The 18,933-nt window shown below is 42.6% G+C and overlaps 1 protein-coding gene across 2 annotated transcripts in view; it reads left to right on the top strand.

Moving 5' to 3' along the window:
* Window positions 1-18,598, top strand: part of PIK3R3 (phosphoinositide-3-kinase regulatory subunit 3) — a 77,357-nt gene extending 58,759 nt beyond the window's left edge. For both annotated transcript variants that reach the window (XM_058029784.1, XM_058029785.1), the window contains 9 exons: window positions 1,588-1,699; window positions 3,967-4,065; window positions 5,506-5,686; window positions 6,526-6,651; window positions 7,394-7,536; window positions 8,624-8,800; window positions 9,264-9,338; window positions 9,652-9,822; window positions 11,255-18,598. In XM_058029784.1, coding sequence (XP_057885767.1) covers window positions 1,588-1,699; window positions 3,967-4,065; window positions 5,506-5,686; window positions 6,526-6,651; window positions 7,394-7,536; window positions 8,624-8,800; window positions 9,264-9,338; window positions 9,652-9,822; window positions 11,255-11,456 — 1,286 coding nt within the window. In that variant the 3' untranslated portion in view covers window positions 11,457-18,598. The remainder of the gene's footprint in view (window positions 1-1,587; window positions 1,700-3,966; window positions 4,066-5,505; window positions 5,687-6,525; window positions 6,652-7,393; window positions 7,537-8,623; window positions 8,801-9,263; window positions 9,339-9,651; window positions 9,823-11,254) is intronic.
* The last annotated feature ends 335 nt before the right edge of the window (window positions 18,599-18,933 follow it).

Raw genomic sequence — 18,933 nt, 5'->3', positions numbered from 1 at the left:
ATCTGAATCAGGTGTTTGGTCAGCAGCCCCAGGGTGCAAACGTCTGGGTCAAGGTTCAGATTTAGTTTAGATTGGCTCAATTAAAGCATCTACTGGTTTGTCAGAGAACAGTGAAGTTACTGTGTTGGATATTCAGCATGAAATGGTATTTGGAGCTGCAGTTGGAAGCCTGTTTTCTCTTCTTTCATGTGGGAGGTGTGGCTCGGAGGTGAGCAGCTGCCTGGTGCCAAGTAGCACACCTCTCAGTGCTGAGCCATTCTGTGCTCAAGCTGGAGATCAAAATCTTCTTTCTGCTGCCTTTATTTGTGTTCCTGTGTGTACCTGGGGATTGTGCATCTGAAAGATGGCTGTTGTCACTGTGTCACTGCTCGCTGGTGCTTGTGTAATCTGATGGCGAGGGCACAGGGCTGCAAGCAGATGTTCAGGGTCTGACTTAGAAACCTGCTAGCAGCAAATCAATGTGTGTAGCTGCTTTCTTACTCTGAATGAGAATGTGACCTGTCCCTCTGTAAAACACTCATGAAATGCCTTAAAAATGCTCTTTTTCAGTGGCAGTGTTCCTGATGAAACGTCCAGTCTTTGCAAAACAGGGGAGAGCATTCAGGACACCTTTCCAAAAGAAAATGTATAACACATTTCTGCTCACAGACAAGTCTCTCCCAGTACATGAACATGCCCGTGGCTGCTGAATTAACTGATTCAGGGTTTACAGTCAGGTTCATGATAAAGTTGTTTGAGCAAAAACTGGCCAAACAGAAACAGCTTTGGTATCTTGTATGCCCTTACATTTGTAACCTATTTTGAGAATGGAAGTAAAAGCCTGTTTGCCATGAATTCAGATAGGGGAATTCTGGGCAGGCATGCACCAGCCCTGCAGGTGTGCAGTTCTGCCTGTCTGTTGGGCATCTGTAGCATCCCCTTTCCTGTGCTAAACACTTCAGCTTGCACTTAGCAAAGCAGTGCAGGCACTCTAACAGTTCCCTATCTTCCCCTGTCCCCTTCCCTTATCACCTCATGTCACAGTCTTTGCTCCAAACAGAAGCCTAAATGACAAACCCAAGGTAAAACATGAACCTTGGGTGTGTGACAGACACAGCCCTGCCCAGCCACCACTGCTCTCTAGCAGTGTTTTTCCCTCTGAAGAGTTCACTGTTTGCTCTTGTGGGCTGGCTTCAGGGCTGCTGATGCCTGAGCAACTGGAGTTTTTCCATGGTGGTGCCCAGTGCTCTCCAGGCTGTGGCTTTCAAACACAATACACCTTTGTCATTTGTTTGGAGCTTTAGGCGGCACCTGCCCTTGTAGTCGTGCCTGCACCAGTCTTCTTTTAACAAAAACTCACATTTCCTCATACTACTTACTTTTCCCCTCCCTCAAGCGTTTGATACTAAAAAATCTCAGATCACACTGGAACAGTTGACTTCAGACTTCCTTTAAGATTACAAGTTCCATTTGGTTTGAGAGAGCTTGAAAGCTGAGTTCAAGATGCACATTTTCTCTTGTTTTATTTTTTTTTCTGTAGTATTTCATTAACAGTTTAGTGATTATTTTCTCCTGTTTACCTTCTGTTAATCTGTTTTTCTTTTTCAGCTCTTCCTCCAAAGCCCCCCAAACCAATGACTCCAGTCAATACAAATGGAATAAAGGACAATACCAGTTTCTCTCTGCAGGAAGCAGAGTGGTACTGGGGGGACATCTCAAGGTAAGCAATATTGCTAGAACATATTAATTAAAAGGTATTAATATATATTGTTAAAAGTAGGATAAGCCTGCTAGAATTCAAGACAAAAAGAGCATACCTATTTCAGGCAGCATTTTACTGGAAGGGAATGCTTTAGGACCATGCTTGACAAAGCACCTAAGTGAAAGTATTCAGCTGGATTCAAGATATTTAAATTGTGGCTCTTCTGGTGCAGATATTGTCAGTCTTGGTGACAGTAATTTTTGAGTTTCTATGCTTCTGAATCTGATATTTAAAGAAGTGTTGTAAACATGCAATCCTGGAATGCATGCAGTTCAGCAAAATTTCAGTATAAAAATAATACTTCAAGATAACAGGAGTTGCATTCTTATTTTTGGTTTCTTTAACGTTTGTTTAAAATTTCAGCTGTATTAATTTCTATTACATGGTGATATGAAAAATAGCTCTTACAAATGCTAACCATCATCCCAGCTATACTGAGCAGATGATAGAGACACATACCAAACAAATTAGGTTTTGCCTCTTAAGAAAACCCTTTTTTATGCACTTGAGAGAATAGATTGCTTGGGCTAGGTTCAGAAAATGAAAGACCTGTTTTTATATACTTAATTGCATAAAAGGGCTGAAATGTTCAGTCATCTTCTACCCTCTTAAGGCACTTCTGAAGAATCTAGAATTTGGAGCTGTAAGAGGACGGGCGAGTGTGCTGGGAGTGTGGTCAGGAATTGCTCAAACTTGTGCACATAGTACTTTGAAGCACCTTGGCAGATAGAGGCATGAAGAGTGTGTTTGCCACATGAGCTCATTGACGTTCTGAGGGAGATAAAGTTTTCATATCTTTATTGTACCACCCTTATCTTTTTATAAAGCTAACCCTCATAGATCTTGCTTTTGAAGGGCCTTGGCAGAGATATTTTTCTGTTAATTTTAAGCTGAAGCTGAGTGGCAAAACCCGATCACAAAACCCACTAAGCACAGTTTGTTTAAAACTGCTCAATATTGGTATCAGTTTATTGACTGTGGATTTGTCCCTCAATTACCAGTGCCCACGGTGGCAGGAGCTAATGCACTGCAAATCGCATTGGAGTGGCTTTATTAGATTTAAACTTGATACACGCTTATGTAAAGATGGAATTGTTTATGACCCTGGTTTGGCAGCCAGCAGGTACAGGCTGCATCAGGCTAGCAGGGCAGGAGCAATGTTCTTCAGTCAAGAACTTGGGCTGAAAATTCTGTCATGAGCTCCAGGGTGCAGCTTGCAGGCCCAAACCTGCAGGTCATTATCTGTCCATTCAAAAAGGAGTTAACTGGGTCCAATCTGTAAAATGGTCCGAGAGGAGTAAATGGATATGAGCATGTGATACTCAGTAGGAGTCAGTTTTACTAACAAAATAGTTTTCAGGTAGCTAAATCAAAGCTAAGGCTATTCTTTTGTTATTCTTTTGAATACTTTTGTTCCTTAGTATTTGAACAAGAAAACCTGGCTCTTGATTTTTCTTTGTAAGATTCAGCTAGGCTTCCTACAGCACCTAAAATTGTTGAGGCTACTTGAGAAACTTTAGTTTCCAAATGATTGTATTAAAAAGTGCTTAGGGCTTCCAAAACCTTTGAGGGAGCTGTTATAAAGTGAAGTACATAATCTGGGTGAAATGCTCATAAGCAAGATATATATCTCCTCAGCTGAAATAATTTTCTTAATGCCTACAGGTACTCACTTTCACTAAAAGATTTCTTGGTTTAGCTTAAAGCTCTGGACTGAGTATCCTTCTGCCTCAGTTGTAAATAAGGAAAAGTTGCACTGCAGCTAGCAAGGTTGTAGTGGTTTAAAAGGGCTGTAAATAAGATCAGAGTTAAGCCAATAATGAGCCTCTTGAGACTAAAACTGTGCTAAACTCTAGGCACCTTTGAGCTGTGATTCTAGAGACCATGTCTTAAGAGGTCAGGACTGGCTTCTCAAAGGGCACCTGTTCCAGTGTGGACTTTAAAACCTGAACAGATTAAAGGGAAAGGTTGTGAACTGAGTCACAGCTGCCACTGTTGTTCAAACAGAGACTCCTTCCTAAGTGGCAGTTGACTGCAGCTACTTTTCTTCAGTAGAGCTACACAAGCTCAAACTTGCTTTAGGTGGCCTAACAAACTGGAGAGCCTGAGCGTGACAGAAGATTGAACTCTGCAGACATTGGTGTTGCTGGGTCAGATGTTTCACCTGTGGCAAAGGTGGTCATGTCCTTAGCACTTCTAATTTTGCCTCCCTTTCCATTCTCCAGGGAAGAAGTCAATGACAAATTGCGAGACATGCCAGATGGAACATTCCTGGTGCGCGACGCATCGACCAAGATGCAGGGAGACTACACTCTGACACTGAGGTGAGCACTGAGCACTTGTGGTCCCCTCAGCAAAGCCCTGAGGAGCTGTTGCCATTCCAGTGACAGCCCTGGCTGTGTGAAGATTATGTGGCTCAAGCTGAGAGATGTTCCCAGTTGTGCACATCACAGAACAAGCAAATAAAGAGCCAGGTCTGACAGTCAGTTCTGCTCTGTGCCTTGAGTCCTGTGCCTCACTAAGTGCTACCCTGAGGATCTCTGTGTAGATGAGATGGGACTCAGGGAGGAGAGCTGCTCAGGAGTGCTTCATGGTTTCAGAACTGCTAAGGTAAAAGGTGTTTGTAAATCAGGCCTTTGATTAATGGGAGAGTGTTGAGTACCTCATCAGCCTGCAGCTCTGGAGAACTGAACACAATGTCTTGGTAAAAAGAGTATCTTGTGCTTTCTGATCCAAAGTTTAGGGAATATTGATTTGGAGCCATGTTCTTTTCTTCATGTCTGCACATGGCAGGTTTCCCAGAGCTGCCCCAGCCCTGTCTGCTGCAGTTAGGCAGAAGCCTCATGTGACTGCCTCTGGTGCCTTGCCCAGCCTGCCCAGCCACTTGCCTCTGACAGGCTCCCAAGGTTGATTGTTGGGGACAGGCAGGTGAGGCACAGAAGCCACAGCCTTTGTAGCACACCCTTGGGAGTTACTGTGATACGCAGGTACTTGATCCTGCCTTGAAATTCCATTGCCTTAGTGGTAGGTTTGATCCCGAGGGTGTAGTTAAAATTCTGCTTTAACTTCTGCCTCCAAGTTCACAGGCTGTGTGCCAAGGTTTGGCATGATTTAGTTATTTTACTGAATTTTACTGAATTTTTGTCTTTAGGACACAAAATTTTAAGTACAGGAGAAGGACAGAACAGTGTCTAAAGAGTCTGTTGTTGGAAAAAAAAGAAAAAAATAAGCACTATATTTGGGGAAACCACTAGAATATATAAATCTGGATAACGACATGTACAACCACCTTGTAATCTTCAAAGGATATTGTAAATTCATGTATCCTGTATTAGCACCCATAACTCAAAAAGATTCATTAATAATTGTATAAATCTGTATTCTGTTGTATACTGTTAGTGACCATGAATTGCAGGAAATTATGGGTTTGGGTTTTCTTACAGCTCCTTTATTCAGCCTTCAGAATTCTCCTTTTCCCTTGCAAAACTTCTGTCAAAGCTAGGACTTAAATACCATAAGCTGGCTCCAGAATGAACACATAGGGAGAGATTTACTTTGGGCTTTGTTCCTGTTCAAATAATCTGATGATAATTCTGTGTGTATTGACTCTTAAACTCCTTAATACTGCTGCTGTGTAAAGAATCGCTGTGAAGGTGTGCAGTGTGGGAGCCGCTCGCCCAGGAATCTCACTGGTGTCATCAGCCTTAGTGCTGATGAGGGATGGGAGGGACACAGCAAAACCTCTGAATGACTGTGCTTTACAGGAAGGGTGGCAACAACAAACTGATAAAGATCTACCATCGGGATGGGAAATATGGCTTTTCTGATCCGCTGACATTTAATTCCGTGGTGGAGCTCATTAACCACTACCGCAATGAGTCCCTTGCTCAGTACAACCCCAAGCTCGACGTGAAGTTGATGTATCCTGTGTCCAGGTACCAGCAGGTAAGAGCTTCAGCAGACCCCAATGGCTTTTAGTGCAGAACAGAAAAAAATTGCAGATGCATATAATTTTTTTTTATTGGTGGTTTATTTTTGTGCGTGTTTTTATTTGTTTTGGTTGGTTGGTTTTTTGAAAACAGGATTTATTTTTTTTTGCCAAAATTTTCATATTTGGCTTCACTTGCATCTTCCAAATTGTCTAACCATCTAAGCTGCTGCACTTTATCAGGTTTCCAGTCTCTATCTGAGCCCAATAGAGAATTTAAACCCTGAGAGGCAGCAGAGTTGAACCTCTGACAAACTTTTTCATTTCTCCATGGACCCTGGTGAACCCACTGAGCACTGCTGTAAACAGTGCGACCCATATGAGCTGGGCAGGTGCTCACTCTGTGCATAGCCCTCTAAATTTTTCAAGAACATTTTTTAAACTTTTATTCAGCAGCCCAAAACACATTTTTGCATTAAGGAAAAAAAAACTGCATAGCTTTTTAGAAAAGTAAAAAGACCCCCAAACTCTGATCTTTTACTGAAGATTCTAAGTAATTTCCTTCCTTCTTTCTTGAACTGGGGATAGCAATCCTGAAAGTAAGGTGTGGTGTGTTTTTGGAAGTTTAGGATTTTGGCACAGCTCTTGGTGTCCCATAGTTCCAGTTCCTTGTGTCTGTAAACTGCGGAACATGTTTCACAAAGGAAGGCAGATTTAGACAGAGTGCTCTCTAAAAACTGGATTATAAAGCATGATGCTAATATCTGTAAAATGCAAATATGCATAAGTGGACAAATGAATACTCTTAAGGAAAAGCTGCTTTGCTTGAAGACTTAACAGCTCTTTGTATGTGCAGGATCAGTTGGTGAAAGAAGATAATATAGATGCAGTAGGTAAAAAGCTTCAAGAATACCATGCTCAGTATCAGGAAAAGAGCAAAGAGTACGACAAATTGTATGAAGAATATACCAGAACATCCCAGGTTGGTACTGCTTTGGCTCTTTGTGGAGTGTGTTTATTGTTGTTTAAAAAGCAAAGAGTTTTTTTAACCCTGTTAGGGCTAATAAAGGCAGTGTAAGGAAAAAAATCTTAGTAAATTGTGGAATACAGCAAGAAAGTTTCATATTTGATGGAAACACTGAATGTTGCTGTTGCTGACAGTCCTAGAGGTATGGTGTGGGGCAAGAAGAGGAGCTGAACTTTTTAGTATAAAGTAAAAGCTGTGGAGAAGGCCAACACTTAGAAGCTTTACACTACTGAGTATTTCCAGCTGCCACATGCTGCAGTGAGAGTTGTAGAGGGATTTGTCCAGGTTTTTTGTGAAATCATGTGCAAGTCAGTTACCAGATATTATGCATTAAGGAAGTGTGAATACAGTATTTGGACTGCTTCTTGAAAAATAAGATAGTTCATATATGGGGAGGAGGTTTGCTGGCAGTCTTCCTGCAAACTAAGATGGAAAATATGACTAAAATGTTTGAGGGGTTTGCAGCCTAATAGAGAGCATTGTGTAGGGGAGGAGGGTAGACTTACAGGGAGTAAGTCTGCCTGGTTCTTTCCTGACCCTGCTCAGATATTTGACTGAATTTAAAGCTGATTAATCCTATTTTAACTAAGTGGGGGTGAAAAAGTATCATCTTCTCAGTCAGTTTAGGGAACGTAATCGAGTCTTGCATTGTCATCTGTATTATGAACAAATGATGAAGGACTCTTTCCTCACATAGGAAATTCAGATGAAGAGAACTGCAATCGAGGCATTTAATGAAACAATTAAGATATTTGAGGAGCAGTGCCACTCACAAGAGCGATACAGCAAAGAATACATCGAGCGATTCCGCAGGGAGGGCAACGACAAAGAAATTGAGCGGTGAGCTCTCAGGTTCTGTTTGCTTACCTGGAAACAGTGGTGTCCACACTGGCACTGCCATTACAGCATCATAGAAATCATATAAGCCACTTTGGAAGCTCAGTGTTTTCTGATACCTTCCCTCAAGGTATCTCAGCCATCAGTAAAGCTCTCTTCTCTCAAAGAATTGCAGAGCTGGGAAATCTCTGGATTATTCTCTCTTAACTTCAGTAAATCAAGATACTGGGATGAGAACCAGGAAAGAACAGGAAATAATGATTTAATTTGCTTATCCCATTTCTATTTGGATTTGCTCAGAATATAATTCAGAGAACTCTGTACTTGCAAGCTGTGAAATGTACATAAATCTGGTAAATCTCATTGTCCATAGCTGGTTTTGGTCGCTTTCAGAGAAGATAACTGTTTAGTAGCTGTCATCTAACAAATTCACTGAGTGCATTGTTTGAAACTGCCCTTCCAAGAGGGTATTAGCAGAAAAAGCTGGATCTGGGCCTTTGAAGAAAGGCCAGGTATAATGGCTCACTTGACATAGTGCTTTATGAACCACATTAGGGAGGTTTTTGGACCAGAAACAGTTACCTGTAACAATTTCATTATGCACTTGGGGTGCTTCATTCTGAGTAAAGACAATTAAGAAGCAAAAGATGTAATTTTTCTGAGTCACACAAAACCTTCAAACTAATCTTGAATGAAGAGACAGGCAGCATTACTTCCTTGTAGCTCTTGATAGTAACTGAAGTTTGCATTTGAAATCTTGCTATTACTGATGCCTGTGGTGGGCTTGCATAATTGATACAACAAAAACTGAATCTGACAGTGAGGGAAGAATCTGTTCTAGCTTACCTTTCTACAGAGAATTTCTTCCTGCATCTCTGCCAGAAGGAAATATATTCAGGTAAACTGAAGGTTGCAAGCCCTCTGAGAAGAGGTCTTTCCTGTCACTTATACAGCAATTTTCATGTGAGGATGAGGTGGTCAAAGGGAGGAGTTGCTGTTATGGTAGTTCTTTGATACTCTTCTGTAAGTGCCACCAGTAGGTTCAGTCCTTCTGGGCTGGTTTGACCTCTTCTCTCCTATTCATTTGCAGGATAATGATGAACTACGAAAAATTAAAATCACGCCTGGGTGAGATCCATGACAGTAAAATGCGCCTGGAACAAGACTTGAAGAAACAAGCTCTGGACAACAGGGAGACTGATAAGAAAATGAACAGCATCAAGCCTGACCTAATTCAGCTCCGCAAAATCAGAGATCAGTATCTTGTGTAAGTAAGCCTGACCCATACCTCAGAATAGTGTCTCTGATGAATCTGATTAATGGCTGTTTCCATCAGGATAATGAGAGTTTAATTTTCTTTTCATAACCAAAGTTCTGTTGATGTTAAGGTGCTACAGTCTGGCAGGGGATGTCTGAGAGCTGGTTGGCCTCTTCATGACTTCATTATTTAAAGAGCCAGCCACAACTAGGTGCACAATCTGCAACTCCTGTAAATAAAGAATTTAAGAAAAATTAGTTATAAACAAAACCTTTGATTGCTAATACAACAGATGGTAGTACTTTTTTTCTGTTGTGTTGTTTATATACACACTTGATTTCACCACTGTTATCCAGCTCCTGATGTCCCTGGGCTGGACACAGACTGTTTCTCCTGTGTCTGAGCTTCAGCTTGCTCACTAAGAAAACCCATACATGTCCTCTAATGTATTAATGTTCTCTTCTTCTGGCAGATGGCTCAATCACAAGGGGGTGAGACAGAAGAGAATAAATGACTGGCTGGGGATCAAAAATGAAAATATTGATGAGTAAGTGTCAGTATACATATGATTTTATTGAGAAGTGTTCCATCAGTAAGTGTTTTCTCTTGTGGGGTTGGTAACAAAAACTACCAGTTTCTCAATAAAAGACTGGAGTCATGTGATGTCATGTGAGGCAGCAACTCTGCTGAAACATGTAGGATTAAAATTAACATCTAAGTGGAAGCCTTTAATATATGTTTGTTAGGAGCCCAACCTCCCAATTTGGGCAATTCTGGTATTTCTTTGTATGATTTCTGTGAAAATAACTCTACTTATTAACTCCTTTACTGATCACTGCTTAACAAATGTATCCTTTCAGCACATACTTTGTGAATGAAGAAGATGAAAACCTGCCACATCATGATGAGAAGACTTGGTTTGTCGGGGATCTCAACCGTGTCCAAGCAGAAGACTTGCTCTGTGGGAAACCTGATGGAGCATTTTTAATTCGCGAGAGCAGCAAGAAAGGATGTTATGCTTGTTCTGTGGTGTAAGTCTCTTTTCCTTTTTGTTCCTACTACTCGATTCTTAAATCTCTACCAAAGCTCTTTATTTTGGAGAACAAAAGCCAGGCCTTGCTTAGGCCTACCCAGTGGAATGTGTTGCATGATTGCAGGAAGACGGGCATGGTAAAAGCTTTGGAACAAAAATGTGCTTTGAATGTGCAATAACTGTAGTCCTGCAGCCTCTGCACTTCCCACAGTAGTTAGTACAAAGTTCTGAAGTATCCCAACTTGAAGCTCTGTAGCAAGGGCCTAAGTTAGGGCCTAATTCTCCCATATTCTTCCCTGCTAAGGGACACATGGGAAGAAGTAAAGCAGGGCTATAAAGGTGTGGCATCCTCCATTCTCATTTTCAGACATGCCCAATTCTAGATCTTTTTCTTGTATATGTAAGGTAATGGTGATGCTTCAGAGGATTATTTGTGAGCAGTAGCTTTGATGACATTCACACAGACTTGCATTGATTTCTTGTATTTCACATCATTTTATGCTGGTGTAATGAAGGTCAGAAATACTCCAACTCCATTATCTAAAAATCCTTCAAGCTTGTCCTGGAGTCCAAAATGGCTTTCACTGATTTATTTCACATGAGGTTAATTGCTTCTGAGCACAAGTCTGAGAAATTAATATATGAAGGTTTAGCACCTCAAGGTAACTGAAGACTGTAATATCTGCTGTGTTCCATGTTCTGTTCATTGCAGTCACTCAAGTGTTGGGTTCATCAGATGCTTTTGTTTGGTTGGGATCATGCTACAGGCTCAAAAAGGGCTGGCACAAAGTAACCTGTTCCTACTTGTGACTGGGATTGTAACAGGCTCCAGTAGAGGGATTACATAATACCTGATCTTTCTGGCAGATACATTTTTCCAGCTGCTTTGGAATTGCTGTGCTCCGTAGCTGCTTTGCCAAGTTAGAGACTCGGTCGCTATGGCTTCACATAATGAATCAGCTTGAACCTGTCCCATGCTTAACAGTAAAAAATGCACATGGAAGGTTAGCCCCTGTGTTTCATGGAATACTTTGCAGGTCCTGATAATTTGTGGGTTTTGGTTTTTTTGCTTAGTGGAAAGGTTTCTAGGTGAGTTGAGCACAAAGTCATCGCTGACTTCGGGTGCTTGTCTTCCTGGTTCAGTTATTGACTTTTTTCCCAAGGACCATTTGGACAACAATGCAGTAGGGAATTGTACTGCTGGGATGGAAGAGCCCTCTTATGTGGATTATTATGCAAGAGTGTTTAATCACGTGCCCTGAAGCCCTGTTTCTTCACAGACTATATTAATCTTCTCCACTTGCATCTACTGGGTCTTCCATTATGTAATCCGGTGACTGGCTGAGATGCTGCATTAGTTAATTGTTAATAGACTTGTCACTTTGGGTTTGTCCTTTTATGTTAAACTCTCCTCTTTCCTTTCCTTGCAGAGCTGATGGAGAGGTGAAACACTGTGTGATCTACAGCACTCCAAGAGGTTATGGGTTTGCAGAACCATACAACCTGTACAGCACACTTAAGGATTTGGTTCTTCATTACCAGCAGACATCCCTTGTCCAACACAATGATTCCCTAAATGTCAGGCTTGCCTATCCTGTCTACGCACAGATGCCCCCCTCTCTCTGCAGGTAAATTTTGGGGAGGAGGAAAGCGTTGGCTTATCTTGGATTCTTTTCTACGATTTTTATTAGAACTCGGAGGGCATTCTTTCTCCTTAGACTGCTTGTTTTGCACAAGAAGTGATTCTGTGAATGTGAATCAAAAAGAGGCCTAGCAGCAACAAGACGACAACTTGGGTGTAGGTGTCCTGGTGCTACCTTAAAAGCTCAGCTGTGCTTTTACACCGATACTTTTGTTTCCTTATGAGGGGAATAAACTCAACGCAACGCATATGAAAATACTGGAAGCAGAGCGTCATTTTATGGAGATGATTTTTTGCCAGGCACCTTCAGTGGAACTTCTAATTGGATTTTGTTTTCTCTTGTTCTAGTAGACACAATTTGAAGCCTCTAGCCGAGGCACTGATAATGTCTTTCAGTCTTAAACTCCCAACAAACTAGGGGGAAACTCTGCCACAGCAATTCTTCTCTGCTAATTTTTAGCAGCTTCACTGCGATTCAGCCGGACTTCCAAAAGAGGGCTTGTCTTGAGGTAGCGTGGAATTTGGTGAGAGAAGACCAAAGGAATTATGGGAAAGCTTCAGGTTTTTATTTAAATGGAAAAATGCTTGTAAAAGGAAAGTTGCTTTATTTTTTTGCCAACAGTAATGAAGTTTTGGTTTCAATGGCACTACAGGCCTTCGCTTAAAGGAAACATAACCAAACTGAACATGCCAAAACTTTGTTCGTTGCTAGATCGAGCACTTACAGGGGAGGTTGCATTAGCATCCGCACATACTTTCTGCACCAAAACTTGAAACAAATAAAAGGAAAAGCTAAACATTGTCTGGCTTCAAAACACTAAATTTGTCTGATCTGATGTAATTGCTCACTCTCCTCTTTCTTCACTCCCTCTCCCTCCTGTTCCTCAGCTTGGGATTCTGTTTCCAGAGTTTTAATGATACTGTGCTTCAGAATGTAAACCAGAATGAAGCTTGCACTGACCTGCTGCAGGTCTCTTGCTGAACAGTGACAGACTCTTGTAACACTTGATTTTGGTACAGAAGGGTTGGTGTAATCAAATGCTCCTGGATGGCTTATTGTACCCAGTTCTTTGGTGGGGTATAGTTACTCCCAGTTGAAAGAAGTGAGCATGCTAATCCTAGATCTCCTCTGATTTGTTCTTTGTGGGCTGGGTTCTGAACTCTCACACCACTGCAGCCAAGCAAGATTTTACTCTGGTATAATCTAAATTCCCTTGTAGTTATTTTAGACATGATGCAAAACACAGGAAGGGATGAGAGCCATACTCCTCAGTTACTGGATGCCTGGTACCATCCTTTGGCAAGGGCTGCTGTCAAATACTGGAGCGGGTAGTCCTGGGCTTCATCAACTACAGCAATCATCAAATAAATCCCCTCCCTGGAAAGTGTACAAAGCAGCTTATTTCCATTCCTTAAGCTTCTAAAATGAAAAAGAGCTAAGTTTGGCAAACTGAACCACTTGGCATCAAAGCACAACTGGCAAAGTAATTGTTCAGCGTGCAACCTTGAAAGTTACTTTTGTTCCCATTACTGGAAGCGTTTCCCTTGCAATGCACCCATTGTGCAGGACAGGAAGCAGACAGTCATGCAGGTCTGAGAATGCTGGAGACCCGTTTCTGACCCTGGGGCTGATTTCCTGTTCCAATGGCTTTTTTCTGTAATGCCTGGGCAGTAGTGCCAGGCTTGTTGATGTATATTGTTTACACTAGAAGTATTATTTCACTGAATGTCTTGAATTTACAAGTAGGGAAGTGACAACGCTGGAGCACTGACAGCCATTGCAGGAAGGGTAGTCTGGTTGCCTGGCATGCCATGACATTTTTTATTTTGCACTAATGACCCTGACGCATCCCAGATACTTCCTAATTGGCCAGAGTGCAATCTTCAGGCAAGGAATTGGGTAGGTGCCACTTTTCTCATTTAAATAATACCCTACAAGGCTTAACCAAATCTCAAAACTGTGTGAGAGAAGAATAAAATTCACATAAGCTGCTATGTCAAAATGAACCACATCTGTTTGTGTGTCCCTTCTACTTCCCCAGGAAAAATGGAAAAATGAGACACAGCCCTTGCTGTTAGTGGAAATCTTGAATGGTTTCCTCAGTGGTCTGTGGACATGGAATTTTTTCTTGGCTAATTTGCAGTTCTAATCTGGTAGCTGTACAGCTGCCATTCTCACACCTCTCAGGCATCTAGCATTCCCTTGATGCTGGGCTGAGACCAAAAGCTCAATGTAAGAAATCAGTTCAAAGGCACAAATGATAGCCAGGTGCCTCATGCCTGTAGAATAACCTGTGTGAGAGGAGTGTCTGAATTTTCCCTGCCCTTGTGATCTCTCTGCACTCTCTTCCTGGCAGTGTTAACATTTGAGGCTGATGAGACCCATATTTCTGATCCCTGCTTTTGTAACAGAGGTAACCTGGCCAAAGTGTTTCACATCTGCCTCAATTTCAGGTCTGCCCCAATTTCAGGTAGGGCTCAGATTTGTTTTAAACAGGCACAGCTCTACTTCCAGGCTCATAAATCCTGGCACACCCTCGCAGTCCTGACAGCAGCAGGATAGCAGAGCAGGGCTGTCTGAAGTCTCCCTGTGGTGGAATCTGATTGATCCTGTGAGGTCTGGTCCAGGCTCCAGCCCTGGCTCTGCCAAGGTAAATACAGTGTAATTCCATTAGCATCTGTGAAGGTAGCTTGGCTTTATCGTGGTGTGAGTGAGTTGGGACTCTTGGCCCTTTGCTCCCCGAGCTCTTTTTGCTGATCACAGGTGATGTATTTGCTGTGAATGATGGAGCCAGGGCCAATAAGCCATCCTGAGGTGTTCTTTGAAGTTCTGCTTTGCCCAAACTTTCAGAGCAGGGCTATGGGCGGACGAAGCCTGCTTTCCTTGTACTGGCTCCGTTATTCTGAGCAGTCTCCTGAGGCTGTTTTGCCACTGTCTCTCCCTGTGTGTGGTTTAGGCACCTGAAGTTGCTGCCACAGTTCCCCATTGACTCACACGTGCTATTGCACAGATTCTTTCTGCAACTATTTTGCACTCACAGAAAAAATGAAAATTGCTATAAAACCAACTGACACGTGTAGCTGGTGGGATCTATGGGGCAAGGGCTTGGTCCTGCACCTCTCATTGTGCTTGGCCTAGTTCTGTTTGCTCAGTAGCATTAGACCTGTGAGAGAGCCCGCAGCTTCCAGGAGCTGCTCTACACTTGCATGACTGAGAAATCAGAAATGGGCCTGTGAGGTGCAGGATTACACCCCAGGATGAAAAGCAGCTGTTAAGCCTGAAACAAATACAGGAAATGTGAACAAAGAGGCAAAACAAAGAAACTCAAGTTCTTTTAAAACAGTAAGATGTGAGAAGGTTTTAATTTTAAGAGTCAGAACATCAGGAGGAAAGGGGGAAGTAGCCTCACTGTCGTAGCAGCCATCTGGTACCAGGCTGCAGTTAAAGGAACATTGATCTCACTGACCCATGTTGTATTAAATATATATGTAGAGTTGAATAAATAACTTTTGCACAGTGTTAAATGGGGGAGGGGGGAGGGGATGTTGAAACTCGAATATGCACAGTTTCTTCTAATCTGTTTTGAAGTATATTTGCAGGGAATTAGGGGTGTTTCAGTATTTTGTGTTGGTATGGATGGAAATCAGGTCTGCTTCCACAGTTGCCATTGGCCCCATTGTATCAGCCACGAGTGCCATGTTTTTGAAGTTAGTAACTTATAAATCTTTTCCCATTAGTTTGTCTGTTAATTACAAGAAATCTGAGCATGGGAAGAGCCAACCTAGAAACAAGGAGGATATCCCAACAGATGCTTCACTAGTGTGTGAAGCAGTAATGTGCAATTGCCACCTTCTGATGCTGGAGTGCTCTAGTTTTGGGGGTTTTTATTTCATTCCCATCAGCAGTGAAGTGAGTTGCTGCTTTGCACCGTTGGTAGTTGCAATCTAGAGTTATATCCAGTATAGCCCTTTGTCTTATGCCAAAAATAAAATGCTCTTTCCACACTCATCTCTCTCTTGAGGTGGCAGATGTTCAAGAAGTTTTCCATTTAATGTGATGGGCCTGATTCTTTTCTTGCTGACACTAGTGTTAGCAAGACTTCCACAACCGAAAGCCATTCCCAGGACAAAAAATTGCATTTAATCACAGCTGAATTCTAGTCACAGCAGGGCAAACATCAAAGTTTTTCCCTTGCAAAGCCAGGCAACTGTGATGGGACTGTGGAAATGAATGTTGACACTTAGAGCTGTTTTGGGGAGGACAGGAGAAGGATGAGGGTCTTGGTTGCCCCAAATCCTCGGCTCTGTGCCGGCTTAGGTGGCACCATGTCTGTAACTGAACGCTGTGGCTGTTTAAAACAGCAGAATTGCTATAGGAGTGTCACACTTTAAGTTTGGAAAAGCCCCTTATTTGGTACTTGAACAATCTCACTTCTGTTTTTGAATGTCTGTTTATTTTTTTATTTTTTGTTACACTAACAGGGAATAAAAATCTGAAATGTTAGTGAGTCTTGTATGCTTGCTGCATTGTGCAGACATGAAACAGGTACTGCTTGTGGATCAGGAGGGGTAAGAGACAGACAGGTTCAAAATACAGTTTTACAAAGCACTATGATGGGTTTGGGGTTGTTTTGTTTAGACCATGTTTAAAATCAATTTTCCTTAGGTGTGTAGTTTCCTTATGGTTGATTTGCAATCTCTGCTTTTGCAATAGCAGAATCAAAATAACATTCCTGAAGAACAAAAATGCTGTGAAGGGAGGGGGTCAGGCTTGCTCAAATTCAGCATTCAAAGCAAACAGCTTTAGTGGAGAGGAAGGATCAGCACCCTAAAGCATCCCTCTGGTTGTAGTTTGAAGCAGGAGACAGACCATGAACCAGAAACCTCTGCCGGGCACCATGAAATAAGAGGAGATGCCAGAGCAGACCCTTCCCTTTGGAATAACCAGCTGTAATCTCCTTAAAGGCCCATGCAGGAGAAGTTTAGGGAATTGGTACAAGTCCTTGAGGAGCTGCTGCCCTTTCTGTATGGGAAGGGAGCTTGCACTGCTGATCCCTTGTTTCCTTTGGCACTGGGAGAAGGGAAGGAGCAGCCCAAAGAAGCGCTGGCTGTTCCTCGGGAGGCTGGGCCAGCTCAGCCCTGCGTGAGCAGCAGCTTTGGATGGGGTTACGTGAAGTTTGGCCAACATTTTTGTGAATCTTGCATTCTGTGGGCAGAAATACTTTCCACCGAATGGGGGGGGGAAAAAGAAAATCTCTCTTGAAATCTTTTCAGTTCCTTCCTGTTTGTTCAAAGGGGCAGATTGGGAGCTTTAGCTTGTTAACTGTTTAGATGATGACAGTGCTTGAAGTGCTGGTCTTTGGGGCTGGCTCCATACAATTAATGCAGAATTTGCATTTTTTAAATTGCTATTGGCATAGACTCACCTTATTTTATGACTACACTCGCCATTTGTTCTAAAGTTTGCCTTCAAAAAATGTAACATGAGCTTCATAGGCAAGGAAAAAAAAAGTGAGACGGGCCCTTTTTGGTAGAAAAAAAACCACTTCGATGATCAACCTGTATTAGAGAAAGCAGCTTTAATTTGATGCCCCCTCCACCACCTTCCCTTGGGATTGCTTCTGTGAGATTGGCATTGGCAATGAGGGGAGGGACATTCCCTGTGTCCAGCAGCACCGCTGCCATGCACTCTCCAAGTGCTTGTAGCAAGAGGCTCGGGATCGTTTGGAGAAAGTTCCTGCATCCAAAGACAAAAGAAAAGGTCTCTAAGGGTGACTGTCACCCCCCAGCAGGGCTTGCAGGATGCTGGGGCCAGCCCTGAGCTGCCCCAGGTCTGTGCTGGCTGCAGGGGGGGGCTCACCTTCAGTCAGCTGGGTCAGGGTTTGAATCTGTTTTGTTTTCGTGAGTGACTTCTACATCCAGCAAAGATCTCTTTGATGAAAACCTGTTAATTTTGTATATCTGGCTGTTTATTGCACCATGGGATTGTAATGGTCTGCATCATCCGTGTGTGTGTGTGTGCGCGTGCGTGTGTGTGTATATGTACTGTATGTATATAGATATATGTAAAATATATTCACGTACACATTTATATGCATTAGCTGTAAGTGGCACTGCCCCTTAAAAACGAAACAAAACTCACTGTTAGCACATTCTGCCACGTGTTTAGGCAGAATCGGGTTGGTTTCTTGTCAAACGAAAAGGAGTTTATTGTATTCATCTTGCATATGTGCTTCTGAAATGCTGAACTCTGGATTTCCTCGGGGGGGTTGCTATTATATTTGTAAGCAGAGTTGATTTGGGGTGTTATTTACTCTGGGACGAAGCATTCAACCCGTGTCCCAGGCAAAGGCTTAGCAAAAGAAACCCCTCTTGCTCTCGTGTGAGATGCAGTGATTGTTTGCACGTTGCAGTGGCCCCTCAGTGCCCCCTGTCCAGAGCTGATGTGCAATGGGTGGTGTTGGTGCGTGTCCCTTTGTGAGTGGACTCTTTGTACAAGGTGTGGTTCAATGTAAAGCATGAGTGGGTGTTTGATCTTGTGTCGAGGGCTGAAATAACAGCACACTCCTTTGTACAACCTTTGCATCAATGTTTCTGCTTTTCTTTGACTTCTTTTTTTCTTTAAGGGAAACTGCATCTGTTAAGAACCTGCTTCTCCAGAAGCTATTGAATTATTTTGTTTTCCAGATGAATTCCAGCATGTAACTTTGGTACTCTTGTTTGTTATTTGTGTAAAATCTGTTCTTCTGTCGTTTATGGTGTAGTCGGGGAGGGGGGTGGGGGGAAGAAAAGAAATAAAAAAGGAATTCATGTAGTTTAACTTTTAAAGAAAAGAAACAAACTGCTTCATAAGGAAACCAAGTGTATGTTAGTGTTTTCTGACAAGTCATCCTGTAGTTTCTAGCTCAGTAATGCAACACTGTACTTGTCACCGGGTGTGTTACAATTTTGCTGTACTTTCTTTTACTAGATGGTTGGGCTTTTAAATCCCAGACACTAAGCATCCTGGGCCTACTTGCTCTAGATCAAAAAAAAATGCAATAAAAAAAAATTGCAATAAAGCACATTGACATGTAATGTTTTAGAAGGATGTACTGACAGCTGTTTCTAATAAATTCCGAACTGCAGCGTGGTTGGGCTGCCTTGGTGTAGCTGTGTCTGTCTCCCAGCCGAGGCCATGGGCATCATCTTGAACAGAAGCTTAAAAAAAAAAAAGACTTGCAGAGGTCTGATTTCCTCTAGGCTGGAGAGAAAGCCCCTCCTGGGGCTGGGAGGAGGGAGGAATTCACGTAGCACACGCGCGCTCCTTAATGGAGCCTTCCCTGTGCTCCTTTCTCGGCCTCTTCCGAGGGAGCAGCAGCCATCAGCCGTGTTCTGCATGGCTCACTGCCTCCCCTGCCAGCAGGGAAAACCAGCTCTGGTGATGCCACTCTTGCTGCTGGGGGGAGAGGAGGGCATGCACCACTT

This window comes from Melospiza georgiana, chromosome 9 (genome assembly GCF_028018845.1).
Source record: "Melospiza georgiana isolate bMelGeo1 chromosome 9, bMelGeo1.pri, whole genome shotgun sequence".
NCBI classification, from domain to species: domain Eukaryota; kingdom Metazoa; phylum Chordata; class Aves; order Passeriformes; family Passerellidae; genus Melospiza; species Melospiza georgiana.
Note: the sequence above shows the minus strand (reverse complement) of the source record. Positions and strands in the feature narration are given on the sequence as shown.